This window comes from Oratosquilla oratoria, chromosome 40, assembly GCF_046742065.1.
Source record: "Oratosquilla oratoria isolate Oo_2021 chromosome 40, ASM4674206v1, whole genome shotgun sequence".
NCBI classification, from domain to species: domain Eukaryota; kingdom Metazoa; phylum Arthropoda; class Malacostraca; order Stomatopoda; family Squillidae; genus Oratosquilla; species Oratosquilla oratoria.
In genome coordinates this window covers 20,974,190-20,991,083 of record NC_134816.1, presented here as the reverse complement: position 1 = coordinate 20,991,083, position 16,894 = coordinate 20,974,190, and the positions used below count along the sequence as shown (strand labels likewise).

General features: G+C 41.4%; 1 protein-coding gene across 1 annotated transcript in view; it reads right to left on the bottom strand.

Annotated features, from left to right (window-relative positions):
* Positions 1 to 16,271, bottom strand: part of LOC143020661 (uncharacterized) — a 35,594-nt gene extending 19,323 nt beyond the window's left edge. Inside the window, exons 1-9 of the mRNA XM_076177186.1 lie at positions 16,022 to 16,271; positions 14,061 to 14,271; positions 12,142 to 12,329; positions 8,502 to 11,090; positions 8,101 to 8,289; positions 7,643 to 7,810; positions 6,994 to 7,125; positions 6,410 to 6,544; positions 350 to 469 (exon numbers count right to left, since the gene is read on the bottom strand). Of these exons, the coding sequence (XP_076033301.1) occupies positions 350 to 469; positions 6,410 to 6,544; positions 6,994 to 7,125; positions 7,643 to 7,810; positions 8,101 to 8,289; positions 8,502 to 11,090; positions 12,142 to 12,329; positions 14,061 to 14,184 (3,645 nt within the window). The 5' untranslated portion in view covers positions 14,185 to 14,271; positions 16,022 to 16,271. The remainder of the gene's footprint in view (positions 1 to 349; positions 470 to 6,409; positions 6,545 to 6,993; positions 7,126 to 7,642; positions 7,811 to 8,100; positions 8,290 to 8,501; positions 11,091 to 12,141; positions 12,330 to 14,060; positions 14,272 to 16,021) is intronic.
* Positions 16,272 to 16,894: the final 623 nt, after the last annotated feature.

Sequence of the window (16,894 nt, the reverse complement as noted above, 5' to 3'; positions counted from 1 at the left end):
TACCAATTATTATATTTAGATTTGAACATATGCATTGTTTGAGCTTGGGCTATATAACATTCTATGCTATTCCACATATTCATACATCTAGTGTGTATGTGTTTTTGGGAGCATGTGTGTTTTGTGTGTATAGGTATGCATGTTTGTATGTGCACGTGTATGTTTGTGCATCTGAGTGTCTATATTGTATATGTTCTTATGGCTTCCTGTAGAATTTTTGCTTGTGCACCTGCAGAGATTGTGATTATGTATACAAGTACAAAATATTATAATATATATATATATATATATATATATATATATATATATATATATATATATATATGTATGTATATATATAAACACCTACTTCACCACTAATATAGACAAAAGTAGCACCAAGATCCTTAGGTTCAAGTCGTGAAGAAAATTCTCTCAGTTTCTCGCCGAGCGAAAGAGGACTTTCACGACGAAGAATGTGTTGAACAACCTGTTGACATAAAAAAGTATCAGAAAAAGGGATCACTTGCAACATCTTACTTATTTACACACACACGTCGGTCGAAGTGACAACGAAGTTTGGACTCCGAAAAAATCTACAATCTTCGTGGATCTCAACGACGAGGGAGTACCTGTGTTGTATTAATAGGGAACGGGGAAGCTCGTGGTGTAGTGGGAAGGTGAAGAAAAATGAGAAAGGGAGGGATTACTGAGGAAAATGGAAGGAAATGAGGAAGGGGACGAATGGGCCCAGGAGGTCAGACGGTATATCAACAAGAGAGGGACAGATGACAGTGGTGAAGTCGAAGAGATTAGTGAAAATGTAAAAAATAGAAATATAGATAAGAGCAGCGCAATGGAAGGTGAAGATAATCATTTCCATGGATTTAATGAGGGAGGAAATGACAACCTCCCCCGACTAGTAAATCTAGAGGAGAAACTAAAAGAAATGAACGAAACATGGGAGGTTAGGTTTAACCAATTAACGCTAGTTACCCAAAGAGTTGATAAACTGGAAGAACTAAAGAAGGAGAATCAAAACCTAACTAAAGAAATAGAAGAATTAAAAAGACAGTTAAGAGAAGTAAAGGAAGAGAATGAAGAATTAAGAGGAATAATAAAGAGAATAAAGAGTCCATACCATAAGAGGTAAGTGGTTGGAAAAAGTACAAGAGAGCAATAAAATGGAATTTAGAGGTATAGTGGAACAGCAGATGAAAGAACAAACTAAGGACACAGTTATTAAAGTGATGGGGGAGAAGGAGAGTATAGTAAGAGACTTAGCGGATAAAAAGAAATGCATAATTATGTTAGGGAGGGAAGAGAAGAATAATCCAAATAGGACTACAAGAATAAAGGAGGAAAAGGAAAAGTAAATAAGATATTAGAAGTAGTTCAAGAATATGAACCAGAAACAGGGAAAGAAATAGAAGAAATATATAGACTAGGGAAATACAATATATATAAGACCAGACCAATTAAGGTTAAATTCAGGTCGCAAACGACAGCAAAGAATATCTTAGCAAAAACAGGGAAACTAGCAGACAGTGATCAATATAAACAGGTATGGATAAAAAGAGAAATGAATAAAGAGGAAAGAGAGGAGGAGAAAACAAAAAGACTAGAAACTAAGAAAAAATGGGAGAAAAAACAGAGTCAGACAAAGAGAAATTCTATTGGAGAGTGGTGGATATGAAAGTGAGGAAATGGTTCATAGTGGAGAAAATGGAAGGGAAACAGAAAACACGATGGAAGTAACAGAAAATTAAAAGTGTCTTACACAAATATAGATGGATTAATAACAGGCTTGAACGAACTGAATGATTACCTGAAGGAAAAAGAACCGGTCATAATGGGAATTGTAGAGACAAAATTGAAGGGTCCACTACCGCCCAACAATGTTGTTGTTGTTGACTGTCTGTCCGAGCAGTCCCGTCTCCCCAAGGAATGCCATAGCCGAAACTGTGTTTTCCCACAAATCCTTTATAGAGCGTATGTTGTGTTGTTTGCGTGCATGATTGTGCATATAATTATTGGATTAGAAACAGAGAAGTAAAACAAGGGCGTGGAGATATGTTCCTAACTAAGAAGGATATAAATGTGAGGAATGTCACATATGAAAAGAATAGAGTAGAGATGATTATGATGGAAGCGGAGGACAGGGATGGGAAGAGCGGGAAGTTTGTGGCAAAAAATGTGCCTCCTAAAACGGCTTCGTGGGAAGAGAGAGAACACAAAAATATGTTAGAAGACACAAGGATAACACTAAATAAGATAATAGAAGATGGAGGAAGAATAGTTATAATGGGTGACTTTAATTGTAAAGAAATCTGCTGGGAAGAGATGACAGTAAAGGGTGGAGACGACGTATGGGGAAATGTACTACTTGATATGATTGTAGAACCTACAATAACGCAATGGATACAAGAGAATACTAGGTATAGAAATGAGGAAGAACCATCGAGACTGGACCTAATAATCACATCAGAACCTGAAATAGTGGACAAGATTGAATATAAGACACCAATAGGTAAAAGTGACCACATATTGATTGAACTGGAACTAAATGAGGAAAAATACATGAAAAAACGAACAATATAGAAAAGGAAGATTGATGTATGAAAAACAAATTTTGATGAAATAACAGAATTCTTTAAAAAAGCAGACTGGGGAAGAATACACAAGGAGGAAACAACAGTAGAACAGAAATAGAATATTTTGACAAAAATTATAAAGGAGTGGAAAAGTATGTTCCAAGACAAAAGCAAGAAAAAGAATATGTAAAGTGCTGGTACAACAAAAGATGTAGGGAGTTAAAATACAAAAGGGATAAAGCTTGGAAAAATGGAAAAAAAGACAAAAGATCTGAAAAATGGAAAATATATACTAGTTATAGAAATGAATATGTACAAGTGTGCAGAGAAGAAAAGAGAAAATACGAAAATGATGTCTTAGAAAAATGTAAAGATCAACCAAAACTATTGTACAAATTTGTAAACAACAAACTGAATAACAAACAAGAACTACGACAAACTACGACAAGGAGGAATTGAATACACAGAGGAAACAGAAATGGCAGAAATTATGAACAAGCATTTTAAATCGGTGTTTACGAGGGAGAACTTAGAGATGTCGAGTGGGAGGAGAAAGCCCCCCACCCCCTATGAAAGAGATAGAAGTAACAAGGAATGAAATAATGAATCACTTGAGTAATCTCGATGTCAGAAAATCGCATGGACCAAATGAAATGGCAAACTGGATTTTGAGAGAAAGCAGGAATGAACTAACAGACAAAATACATAGTCTAATAAGTAGTTCATTGAAAGAAGGAAAAGTTCCAGAAGATTGGAAAAGAGCAAATATAGTACCAATATATAAAGGGGAAATAAGAAAGACCCTACTAACGATAGACCGGTCTCTCTTACAGGTACGATAGCTAAAATTTGTGAAAGAATGATCAAAAGTAGATGGGTAAGGGATTTGGAAAAAAACAACGTACTAAATCCAAGGCAATATGGATTTAGACAAGAACGATCATGTGTCACAAACTTAATGTGTTTCTATTCAAGGCTAATAGATATATTTCAAGAAAGAGATGGATGGGCTGATTGTGCATTTCTAGACCTTAAAAAAAGCTTTTGATAAGAAGTTGTTTAAGAAATTAGAAACTGCAGGAGGAATACAGGGCAAACTGCTGAAATGGATGGAAGACTTTTTGCAAGAAAGAAAAATGAGAGTAGTGATAAGAGACAAACACTCTAATTGGGATGAAGTGATAAGTGGTGTTCCACAAGGAACAGTTCTGGCCCCAATAATGTTTGCTATATATATTAATGATATGGATAAAGGAATTGAAAGTTATATGAGCTTCTTTGCGGATGATGCAAAATTGTTGAAAAAAGTGAACACTGAAGAAGATTGTGAGTTGTTACAGAGAGATCTCAATAAAGTATGGGGATGGAGTAGAAAGTGGGAGATGGAATTCAATACTAAGAAGTGTAGTATAATGGAATTTGGAAGAAGCAAAAAAAGAATAGTAGGATCATATAAATTGGGAGAGGAAGGAATGAAAAAAGTAGAAAATGAGAAGGACCTAGGATTCATTATTATGAATATGTCACCTGAAAAACATATAAGCAAGATTTTTGGAGAAACTTATAATTTAGTAAGAACAATCAAAGTGGCATTTACGTCCCTGGATGAAGAAAGGGTGAAGAAAATACTAATCACTTTAATAAGACCAAGATTGGAATATGTAGCGACGATGTGGGCACCAAGTACAAAAAAATTATAACAAAACTTGAAAGAATACAAAGAGCAATTACAAAATTGGCACCAACACTCTAAAAATATCATATGAAGAGAGACTAGCAAAACTTGAGCTACAGACACTAGAGCAAAGAAGAGAGAGAGGAGATTTGATAACTATTTATAGAATCATGAAAGGCATAGAAACTATTGATAGAGAGGATCTAATAAAATGGGATGATAGAAATACAAGAGGGCATGGGAAGAAAATCAAGACAGTTATAGAAGAGATCTGAAAAAGAACAGCTTTCCCCACAGAGTAATAGACATTTGGAACAAGTTAGATGAGAAAGTGGTGTGTGCAAAAACAATACATGAATTTAAAAATAGTTTAGATAAAATGAGATATGAAGACGGGACGCTACGAGCATGGCTCCCCTTCCCATAAAATACAACTAGGTAAATACACACACAAAAGACGGGTCACTATGAGCATAGCTCCCCTTCCCGTATAATACAACTAGGTAAACACACACACATACACCAAGTTAATAGTGGGTGGTGAGGTCTTTGAAGAGGCCTCAGCTCAGGCAGAAATAATGAATGAATGTTTCCAATTGGTCTTCATATAAGAGAGCAATTTTGGAGGGGGGAGGGGCGAGGGAAGCAAAAATTCAGTTTAGAAGAGGAAGTGCTCAGTCTTTTGGGATCATCGGATGTGGCAAAAGTTTTAGGACCTGACAGGGTCTCAAACTGGATACTTAAATAATGTAGGGAACAACTAGTGGATAAGGTTCACAGTCTTACTACATGTTTGTTGAAAGAAGACATTGTGTCATTTGACTGGAAAAGGGCAAGTATGATGCCAATTCACAAAGGTGGGAGCAAGGAAACACCATTTAATTATAGGCCGGTATCACTGACCAGCACAATAGTAAAATTATGTGAAAGGATTGTGAAGAATTGATGGACTAAATATATTGAAGAGATGAACATTCCGACAGACAGTCAGTTTGACTTCAAATGTGGAAGGTTGTGTGTGTTGAACCTTTGAAGCTTTTACTCAAGAGTAATTGATGCACTGCAAAAAAAGAGGTGTGTGGACTGTGTGTACCTCAACCTAAAGAAGGCAGTTGATTAAGTACCTCACAGTCAACTTATGTGGAAATTGGAGCACAATTTTTTTTTTATAGATACATGAGGACAATAGTAAAGGATAAGATGTCAATGTGAAGAGCAGTAACAAGGAGAGTACCACAAGGTTCAGTACTTGCACCAATAATGTTTCTTGTCCATGTCAATGATGGAAGGAGCAACAAGTTATGCCAACAAGTATGCAGAGCTGATGGCCAGGGGTGGTTGCTGCTGATTGGCCCCCAACTCTTGGGGTTGGGGGGTGGTCCCACGACGTAGACGTTGCAGCTCCAGGACCAGACTGCGACCAGGACCAGACTGCGATGCGGTCACCACCCAGCACTTCTAAGCTACCAGAAGAGGCTGGACGACCGTGTTGTGAACAGCTGCCCAGGATGTAACACTTCACCCCATACCATACAACACACAATGGAAGACTGCATTATACACAATCATGCACGCAAACAACACAACATACACTCTATAAAGGATTTGTGGGAAAACCCAGTTTCGGCTGTGGCCTTCCTTGGGGAGACGGGACTGCTCGGACAGACAGTCTAGGGAACGACAACAACAACAACAACAAGTATGCAGATAACCCAAAAATCACGAGAAGAGTGAAAAACAAGGAGGACGGTAAACTATTGAAAAAAAAAATCTAGGTACTATTTTTGAATGGAACCAAGGATGAGAAATGTTCAATACCAATAAACGCAAAGTAATGGAAATGGGCAATAGTGGCAAAAGACCATCTTTAAATTATTCCTTGTGAAGTGAACCAATTACAAAAGCAAAAGAGGAGAAAAACTTGGGAGTGTTGATAAAAGACAACCTGTCACCTGAAATTCACAACTACAGCCATTGCAGCATGCTCGACACTCCACTTACATATCGCACCGACCATACAACCATACTAAACCTGATTAAACCACCATTTTGAGCTCCAGATGTTGCGTCGTCCTTCAGGGGACAGACCGACTGTTCTACAGTGGACATTCAAGGCTGATCATACACACATACAGTCGAAGGAGGCTGGGAAACTGCTTACCTGGAAGGGACGGGGCAGGGTCATGAGCCGAGAGGCTACCTCACTTCCACCCTTAGCGCAAGAGCTCCCCGCGCTTGAGACGCCGTCGAGGACCATAGAGGGAGGCGGGGTGCACAGCAAGAGAGCGTGGCGCAGCTGTTACACAGAACAATGGATTAAGGTGACAAAAGGAACGGATCGCGGTATAGGAGGTTATCTTGTGGTAAGTGAATTTCAAATGTATTGCTGGTGTTAATCACATTCTAGAAGGAGCCGAAGTATAACATCTCATAGGTTATTATCGACACAGCTATACTTGTGTTCGAGTATTTAACAGTGTTCATCTGCAGTTTAGAAATCCTATGTGGGATTTTTGAACGTAGTAGAACAATAAATGCGTATTGTATAATCACCAATAATTCATCAGCGCTTCTATCTTTGAGGACAGTTGTTCAGATCGAAGACTCCAAACTTGAGCACTGCAAGTCTCTAAGTCATTTGGACTCCAGAAACGCTTTTTTTCTGGTGAGGGTACTGTTTAATATATTACCTACTAATACGCAATACATGGACACTTACATGTATATTTTTAAAGAATAACCCACCTGTACGTTGTTCCTGTAGACAGAGACAAGATTACGAAGTGCAGGTGGGAGGTAGGGTGGTCTGACGCAGGATCTGCTCAGGGAGTGGGAAGGATGCTGGAGCAGAATCCGCACACACTCTTGCTGACCACGCTTCATACATGGGCAAAGATTGAAGGCTTAAGAACCGTGGGTTACTGGGTACTGTTTGGGAAAATTATTCTTTGGAGGTTTGAGAGTATGTTTTCCAGTTGGTTTTGAGCTAAATATAAGTGAAAAAATATTCATTGGTTTTAATTTTGGTAACAGAGACAAACAGAAAGATCTGTTCAGGAGGGACAGATTTATCATGGCAGTTTTCTACCTTGTTACCATATATCAAGAGAACGTACATACGTTACCAAAAAGAGCTCATTTTTCGAATTTTTATACTGGAAGGGACGAATACGAATTATAAGGTTACAGAAAAATGTTGCCTTGATGCATAAAAAAAAAAAAAAACAGCGTGAGGAAATTAAATGTGATAAAAGATGCCCTATATTGCGTCTTGCGGGATGGATAGCCTTCTTTGGGGAATTCCCATGAACCCCTCTGGTTTGTCTTTGTTCACTATATCATAGTACGATATATAGCACAACAGAACAAAATGGACGACAACCTAAGCCTGTACCTCAAGAGCAGCCACGAGCGCCGTGCGCTGATTATCCCCAGCAGCGTTGATGTTAATGTCCTGATGGGTAACAAGTTGCTGGACAACGTCGATGTGGCCAGCCTCGCAAGCCAACCCCAGAGCTGTCATCCCATCCTGGGTCATGCCATTCACGTCCACTCCGCGTACCTGCGGAAAGATACCGAAGTCATGTCCATATCGCTACCTTGACGAATTTCCTTAAGGATTCTGTTCCACGACGATGGTGTCTTTCTACCGTGTTAAAAGTGATAATATGGCAAATCCTTTAATCAGTCGAGATGTTTGATTTTTGCTTGTATCGCAGGTCGAGCTCGTTTCCAAGCCAAGGAATATTTGACTTCAATCGCAAACAGTTACCAGTGAATGGTAGGATATTAGGTAGTTGGAGTATAGTGCCTCACACGGCGCGGAAACGTTATTAGATATGCTCAAAGTACCTGCAGAAGTGCGGCAACGACGGATCGGAAGCCAAGCATGGCCGCCCACATGAGAGCCGTCATGGACTGGTCATCCCTTAGTGAGAGGTCGATTCCGTTTGCTTCAACCAGAGATAGGGCCGCCTCGACGTTGGCACTTTTGCAGGCGTGCAACAGGGCCGTGCAGTGCCTCTCGTCCTTTAGATTTACCTTGGGAGCAGAGAAGAGGGAAGAGGCTAGAAATTTCAATACACAGAACGTAAGTTAGAAGGGATGGGGACAATACAACCAATGCTCACTGTTGTAGAAACGAAGGGGACAATACAACCAAAGCTCAGTGTTGTATACGGCATTACTTATACTACAAAATGAAATAAGAATTCGAAAGGAAGAAGGAAACAGGGTCGCGGAGGGTTACTTACGTCAATGGCGGGTAAGTTGAGCATGAGTTTCAAGGAAGGAAGTCCCTCCGGATATGTAGCGGCGTACATGAGAGCCGTCCGCCCCTCGAATGTGGCTTTATTCACGTCGACGTCTGGTCTCGCCAGAAGAATCATGGCGATATCATAATGCCCGTCACTGATGGCTCGGACCAGCGGCGTCTTTCCTTCGGCATCAGTGACGTTGACATTGATGCTAGTATTGTCAAGGAGTGCCTCGACAGAAGATATTGATCCACGGCGAACGGCGTGTAGCAAGGCGGGCGTGCCGAACCCATCCGGTTGATTGGCCTTGACGTTATTTCGAGCGGCGAGGAGGGCTACCACCCCGGGATGATTGTGCCTTGCAGCCAATAGGAGAGCTGTCTGGTCATACTCCCGACATACCAGGTTAGGCTCAAGGTCCGGATGGGAGAACAGAAGACGAACCATTTCCTCCCTTCCCATCATGGCAGCATACATTAGCGCCGTCTTTCCTTCATCGTCTTGCATGTTGACGCGAGCGTCCTTGTGCTCCATGAGGAGGCGGGCGCAGTCCATGTGATCATTCTGTGCTGCTAGGATCAATGCCGTGTGTCCTTTCTGCGACTGCCAATTAACTTCGATGTCGGACCGACCGAGAAGCTTTTTCGTAAGGCGAACATTTCCGTGGTGACCAGCCACCAAGAGAAGTGGTGTTTCGCTGTTCGGGTCTGGTAGATTGATGGAAACCTTCGGCATCTGGATAAAAAGTTCAGCTACATCTTCGTGGCCGGCCATAATGGCATAAAACAAAGGAGTGAAACCATCCGTTGTAATAATGTTGACATCGACGCCAGGGTGTCTAAGAAGGCAGTTGGTCACTTCGTAGAATCCCTTCTGTGCTGCTTTGGTGAGCGCGGTGTGTCCATAGCCGTCCCGCTGATTGACATTAACTTCTGGGTTGTTAAGGAGGGTGGAGAGAGCCTTGAGCTGACCGTGTTCAGCTGCCGTCATGAGGGCTGTGCGTCCCATTGAGTCTGCTTTGTTTACAAGGATGTCCTCATGGGCCATCAATAAGCGTAGGATGTCGACGTAGCCATGTTCAGCCGCCACTATGAGGGGTGTTCGTTCTCGCTCATCCGTCTCGTTGACATTGATAGATGGCACCCTGAGGAAGACTTTTACGACTTCCGCCTGTCCACTTGCTACCGACCAAGCAAAGGACGTCTTCCCTGTCTTCTGCCTCCAGCTAACGTATGGCCCATTTTCGAGGAGCTTAATGACGTCGTTCATGTTGTCCACCTGCACGTCACTGACTGGATGGTCGTAGCGGGCGTGAAGGCGCGACGGTGTGGTTATTGAGGAGACGGACCAGGCATCATCAGAGGCATCATCTTTGGTATCGGAGGTCAGCTCTCCGTATTTGAGAAGCAGCTGCACCACTTCTTTGTTTCCCTCTGCAGTGCCCCACTTCAGTGCGGTATTCCCTTTGTTGTCTACAGCATCGGGACTCACACGCGTATCACGAAGGAGTGTCCGGACAGCCAGATACTGGTCACACCTTGCCGCCCACATCAACGGTGTCATCCCGTCTGCGTCTTTGAGGTCAGGTTTGAGATCCTCGAACTGCTGTAAGAGCTCTACCACGTGTACATAGCCAAGGCGTGCTGCCCACGCAAGCGCCGTCATGCCCTGGGTGTCAGCTTCATTTATGTCCACAATCGGGTTTGAGATGAAGAGTTCAACAGTACTCTTCTGTCCGTTTTTGGCCGCCAGTAGGAAGGCGGTGAAGCCGTGGCGGTTGCGGGCGGAGATATTTGTGTTGTGGGAAATTAGGGCAGAGACGACATCGTCATGGCCAGCAGAAGCGGCTACCATCAGCGGTGTCAAGCCCTCTTGGTCCTCTAAATTGGTGTCAATGGACGGATGGTGAAGGAGGATATAGACGCAGTCAGCATGTCCTGCCCTTGCCGCGTACTGTAAGGCTGTAGCGCCCAGGTTGTCCCGCAAGTTAATATCAGTGTCGCGGCATTTGGCGATCATGTTAACGATAGGCGAATAGCCGTGCTCAGCTGACCGCATGAGCGCAGTCACATGATCTTTGGTGGACAGATTGACGTCCACCTCATCTTCTTGCAGGAGTGAGTTGCACACTTCTACATGACCCGTCTCAGCGGCCATGATGAATGCTGTCCGGCCCACGTTGTCCTTCCGTGTAAGGGGGAAATGTTTCCGAAGGAGTAACTCGACTACTTCACCCTGGCCTACAGACACGGCCCACATGAGAGCATCCATACCATCACTATCTATTGCATCTGTGGTAGCACCCGCGTCCAGTAACGCTGCCACGCAGCCTGCACCACCTCCGGCCGCTGCCCACAGGAGCGCCGTGGAACGGTCTGGATGTTGTTTGTCTACTGTGGTCCGGTATGAGGATAGAAGAATGCGAACTACCTCTTCGTGGCCATGTACGCTGGCTTTCATGAGTGCTGTCTCGCCTATGTAGTTGCCAAGGTCCGGTTCTGTGTCCGGGTGGACTAGGAAGAGTCGCACTACACCTCCATGCCCTCCCCGAGATGCCCACATAAGCGCCGTCCAGCCCTCGGAATCCTGTGCGAGATCGGAAGTTCGTGTTGTGAAGGTGGGGAAACAGTGTGAATAATATGAATCTATTTTAACAGGACTCATTACTGAAGAACCTTGACTCTCCTCTGGTCAAAGGTGAGGATAACATAATATCAGGGTAGAAATCAGAGCCCAAAATCTCAGCTATTTGACAAGAATATATTTAATTCCTTTACCACAGAATGGTTAGTGTGACAAATGTGGATATGAGCCAGAGAATGGAGATGGGAAGGAAGGTGTTGGATGTCGTAGAACAGAAAATACCATTATTTTGGCATGTGAGAAGAATGAGGAAAGACTAGCAAAGAGGGTGTGGAAAGCAGAAGTGGATGGAGTGAACTAAAGAGGAAGACCGCGAATGAAATGAATGGCTCAGGTGATGGGAGATTTGGATGCACGTGGATGTTTGTTGATGAGGGAAGAAAGACTGCATATGATTAGAGTGAATAAGAGGAAACTGTGAATGGGTAAAAGGATGACACAGATTGAAAGGATGTGATCCTCTATTTCATAATATATTTTGAATGGGTAAGGAGGGGTCTCAATACGGTATAGTTCGTGAAATAAACCAACTTCTGCAATTAAGCCCTGCTGTGCAAGAAATGGACTTTGCTGTATTGTTTTTAATCCAAGAAGTGTGTTGAGAAATAGGTGAGCTTTCATAACTGAGGTGCTGAGATGGAAAGGGTCGTTGGATAAGTTTTATTTTTATGACGAGCGCGCGTGCGTGTGTGTGTGCTTTGACTTGGCCACCCTCCCTTATAAGTGGGGGAGACTGATGTGTATGTATATGTATACTGTATATAGATTCAAAACATGTATCTGGACTCTGAAAAAGCTGTTGATACTGTTCCACATAAGAGCCTACGACCTAAGCTCGATTCATATCGTATAAGGAAAAACCTACTAGGTTGTATGAGTAATTGTTTGAACAAACATAACAACGATTAGAGGGAGGGTAGCGTTAGGGGAGGAGGTGGCGGTAGGGAGGCAGACAGACGGAAAAATAATAAATAGAACATCGCTGTCAGGATACCTGGAGGTTGACGTGAGTGGCCGGATGCTGAAGGAGTGACGCCACCACCGCTTCGCGGCCACTCCAAGACGCGTGCATGAGAGCAGACTCTCCGTGTGCGTTCTGCCAGTTCACGTCGGCACCGGCCAAAAGTAGGGATGTCACACTATCAAGATCACCCTTCATACTTGCGTCCATCATCCGTTCCTCTACACAGAAGGTACAAGAACATAAGAACATAAGGATGAAGGAGACTGCAAGAGAACATAAGGCCTACACTAGGCAGTTCCAAGTTCCTTACCATCTGTCATTTCTATCCATAAATTTACCTCACCTTTTCTTAAAGTAACCAATTGTTTCAGCTCTCATTCCATTGTTATTACTAAGTCTATTCCATTTCATTAACCACTCTATTGGTAAACCAATTCTTACCTATTTCCTTCTTAAACCTAAATTTGTCCGATTTAAATCCATTACAAGCGGAGGAGAGACAGAGGACAAACAGTATATATGTAGGTAAACATATAGATTAAATAAGTAGATAAATAAGTAGCTATCTAGATGAATTGATAAATGGGTGAAATGACGAATAAAGATGTAGATAAATTCAATTCCATGTTCATGATGGATGTTATTAGATCGAGGGAGTTAATTGAAATACCTTTCAACCCATAAATATAATTTGGTGTTATTTAGTTCAAAGAACGTTGTTATGTTCACGAAGAGGAACAGATAAAACTTCACAGAATACGCCACCATATTGAAGAATTTATAGAGGAAGGATCATGTTACTTTATCCATGGAGAAATTGTATCACCCTACGATTTTCTTGCATATAAGTTTATGACATATATTCCCAAGGAATATAAAAAGAGCGTCAAGGTGAGAAAAAGAAATCGTCCATGTAATGATCATCAAAACAAAAGAACAATCTCTCACTCGTGATAGAACATGATATCTTTTCACCCCCATCGTAAACTGTCATACACTAACATCAGGTAAATTTTACACTTCACTACATGTAACACCACACGATAGATTTGCTTCTTTCTCTTTCTCTACCTCTGTCTGTCTTCCTCTCCCTCTTCTTCCTCCCTCTTTTCAGATTTTTCTCTATCAATCTATTCATGTCTTCTTCTTGGTAGCAACACATGTTATCTCGTATTAAGACAGTACCCTCCTTTCTTCGGTAGCCATATGTACTACAAAAGTCTTTCCCTTTTACCTCATTATTCGATGGGCCACACAAATACACCATAAACTAGTTTCTCCATTGCCTAAACTTTTTCTGCCATATGGAACCACATGACTGGTCCATACCCGCCTGAAGAAGCTGTTTATTTCTCTTAATGATGAAAAATAGTTCTACAACCATTTCAGATAGATTGAATAAATGACTAACCCATCAGAAATTTGAAACGAAGACTGTTTATAAGTCCACGTCGAAATGCTCTCGGTTACCGCGCATTCCTTATTTCATTACCTCCAGGGTTGTCACCCTACAAGTATTTGTATTTATTTTAGAAAGAGTGAATAAACGTCTAATCTTGTAGTCTTCTATTTGAACACCTGCTGAGCTAGCTATTTATTCAGTCTGTTGAAATCGAATGTGAATACTTGTCTGGTGACAACCCTAGATTCAATGACATAAAAACCGTGTTTGCGTGACTTCCACAAGTTGATTTCGGGACAGGACTAGGTCATCTACGGGATTTATCCCCTTTGGAGATTTGCCGATGATAGAGAGCGTTGAATCATGAATTCGTAAACACAGTCTTCGTTTCAAATCCCTGTAGCGTTAATCACTTATTCAAAGAACTTTTCCTCAAAGTTTTAATTTGTGTTCCATTTCAATTAAAATATCTAGAGTTCGTTTGAATGAATAGCTAAGATAACTATTATCGTTGGTTCCAACACCGTCATAGTACGTTAAAACATACCTTTAGTGATAATCCCCACTGAGCTGAGAGCCCTTTGTAGAACATTTCCCTTTGGTTTCTTGGTCTGACGACTTTTATCCAACATCCTTCGATCGTCCCCAACCTTCACCCTCAGCTCCTCCATGGCTGTGTCCTTTCGGCTTGTTTCCGATCGTTGCCAAAGGCGGGAGATGAAGGGGGCTGGGGCTGTCTCCTGTTGAGCCACAGGAACCTAAAAACAAAGAATAAAGAGAAGGAATATAAGTTGTAACAGGGTGATGCAAACAAGGTCATCATAATAAAACAACAGGGCAGGACTCGCAGTAATGGGTATAAACTGGACAAATTTAGATTTAAGAAGGAAATAGGCAAGAATTAGTTTACTAATAGGGTGGTCGACGAATGGAATAAACTTAGTAACCATGTAGTAAGCGCTGAAACTATCAGTTGTTTTAAAAAACGATTAGACAACTTTATGGATGGGGATGACAGGTGGTGATGGATACGGAGCTGCCTAGTGTAGGCCTTATGGTCTCTTACAGTCTCCTTTATTCTTATGTTCTTATGTTATTTATACATCATATATGCCTGGATTCAAGAGTGGAACATCAATTTAATTGTCAGAAAATGCAGAGTAGTGGAAAAGGGTACTAGCTCAAAAAGGCTATGATCAAATTAATTACTGGGAGGGCGAAAGAGGTATATGATCTAGGAGTGTTGATAAAGAGCAAATCTCTCACCTGACAAGCATATCAGTAAAATTGTGGGGAAGGCGTACTGATTCCCAAAGGTGAACTTTCATGGATGATAAGATGATAAAGAAATAGAGACACTGATCCGACCAAGATTGAAAAATGCAGCAGGGGTATGGGCCCTACATATGAAGGAATGTGTACGCAAAACCGTGAGATTAACAACCACCGGAAATCAAAACGATTCACAGATTTGCAGATGAGTTGCACTATCCCTGGTATCGTTAAAGGAACGAAGAAAGGTGATTTGATTGTATTGTTCAAACCAATGAAAGGGGTGGACAATGGTTGGCAGGGAGTTTCTTTTGATATAGGATAGGAAGGTACCACTGGGAGACGGACACAAGTTAAAAACGTCTGCCGGATGTAAAGAAATTGTGTTCCGCACAGATGCCTAAATTCCTTGAATACCCTAGGCGCTGATATAGCAAAAGCTGAAACCATACCCAAATTCAAAACTAGATGCGATCACTGTAAAATGAGTGGATGAAGGGGGTGAAGAATTTCAGATTTTCATATGGATGCGTAAATTCGTGGAATATCCTAGGGAGTGATATAGCACAAGATACATGAATTCAAGACGAGTTATGCCAATAGGGTAAAGGATAGGTCTCTTAGCGCGGCTCTCTTTCTATAATATACAGTTAGGTAAATGTAGTGAGGTTAACACACAGACACACAGACGCACGTACACACACACACACACACGCGCGCGCGCGCACATGACCCGACGGTGCAGTGGTGGAGTTTGCAACTGCTGCTGCAGCGGTCCGAGTTCGAATCCTGCCTAGGGCTAAAATAATTTCAGTATAGCTGCACTGCTAGTCGTTATTCCAACTCTCGTGGGCGGGGAGTTGGGTGTGTGCGTGTAAGGTCACAGCAGTATCCATAGATCGGTCATATATGAGCTCTGATCTATTTTCCAGGAAGGTAATAGCTGTCGATCACGAGTCCAACGCGTGATCCAAGATCATGGTGAATCACACACACACGCATGCCTACACATAATTGGACGACACAGTTGAATAGGTGGTATAGCAATCGTCTTCACTTGACCCAGTTCATACACTGCTCTAATGTCAAATATATGAATTCATATCAACAACCTGGCAGTCTATACCGAGGACGAAATAAAAATGAAAATAGAAAAATCTATTCTAATCGTTACAGTTGATGTAACTAAACGTTAACCATGGTGAAGATAGTGTTAAATATGTGGTTAAACATTACCTTTTTAGCAGGGCGTAGAGAGATTCCGATTCAGCCGTTGGAAACAGTTTGAATGTCTTGATCATGAAGCAAAAGTGCTTCTTTTACTTCCAACTCTCCTGCCCAGCAGTGAACGATGGTTGCTGGGCATAAGAAGGAGAGTAACTAAGATTTCTCTAACGAACTAAGAAGAGATTCAAGGAAACAAGAGAGGGAGAGAGAACCACATGTGTTTGTGTTTGGGTACTAGAGGGCACTGGTAAGGATGTGATAAAAAGATAACATAGATAACAGTTTATGGTTGATTTGGGGGTGCGCTGATAAGATATGATGTGCAAGCTTAGGACAGTGACTTGTGAGGTAGTTTGTCAATCCGAGAGAGATGTATTCAATTATATAAATGATTAATTAATAAAAAAAATTCTCGAATCAAAATAGTTCGTCGATTATATTAGGAAGATTATTCTAAAAAGCTCAAACTACGAGATATTTTTTGATAAAGTCTGAAGAGGGATAGATAAGACACTGTAAGATATGAATGATCCTAAAAATATTTAGCATAGATAAAAATAAAATAGTCATTGCTTAAAAATTATTTTCTACAAGAGTAATTTATTTAAGAGAACGTCACATTTATTTAGAGGCATGACTAAAATAATTTTAACCTCTGCCGTCTTTCGCCGCTGAGCTCTCAGAACAAATGATCTGTTTTAAGTCTTGTTTTTTCCATATACCCAAACATCAAATTACTTCTCGCCTCTCCAGCACTAACATTCCGTAGCAGAAGCTACCCATGGATTTTTTTTTCATATACATATCTACATGTATACATACTCGTACATGTATGTATGTATATACGGCAGTATGTACCGATAATTCAGGACTATAAAAAAT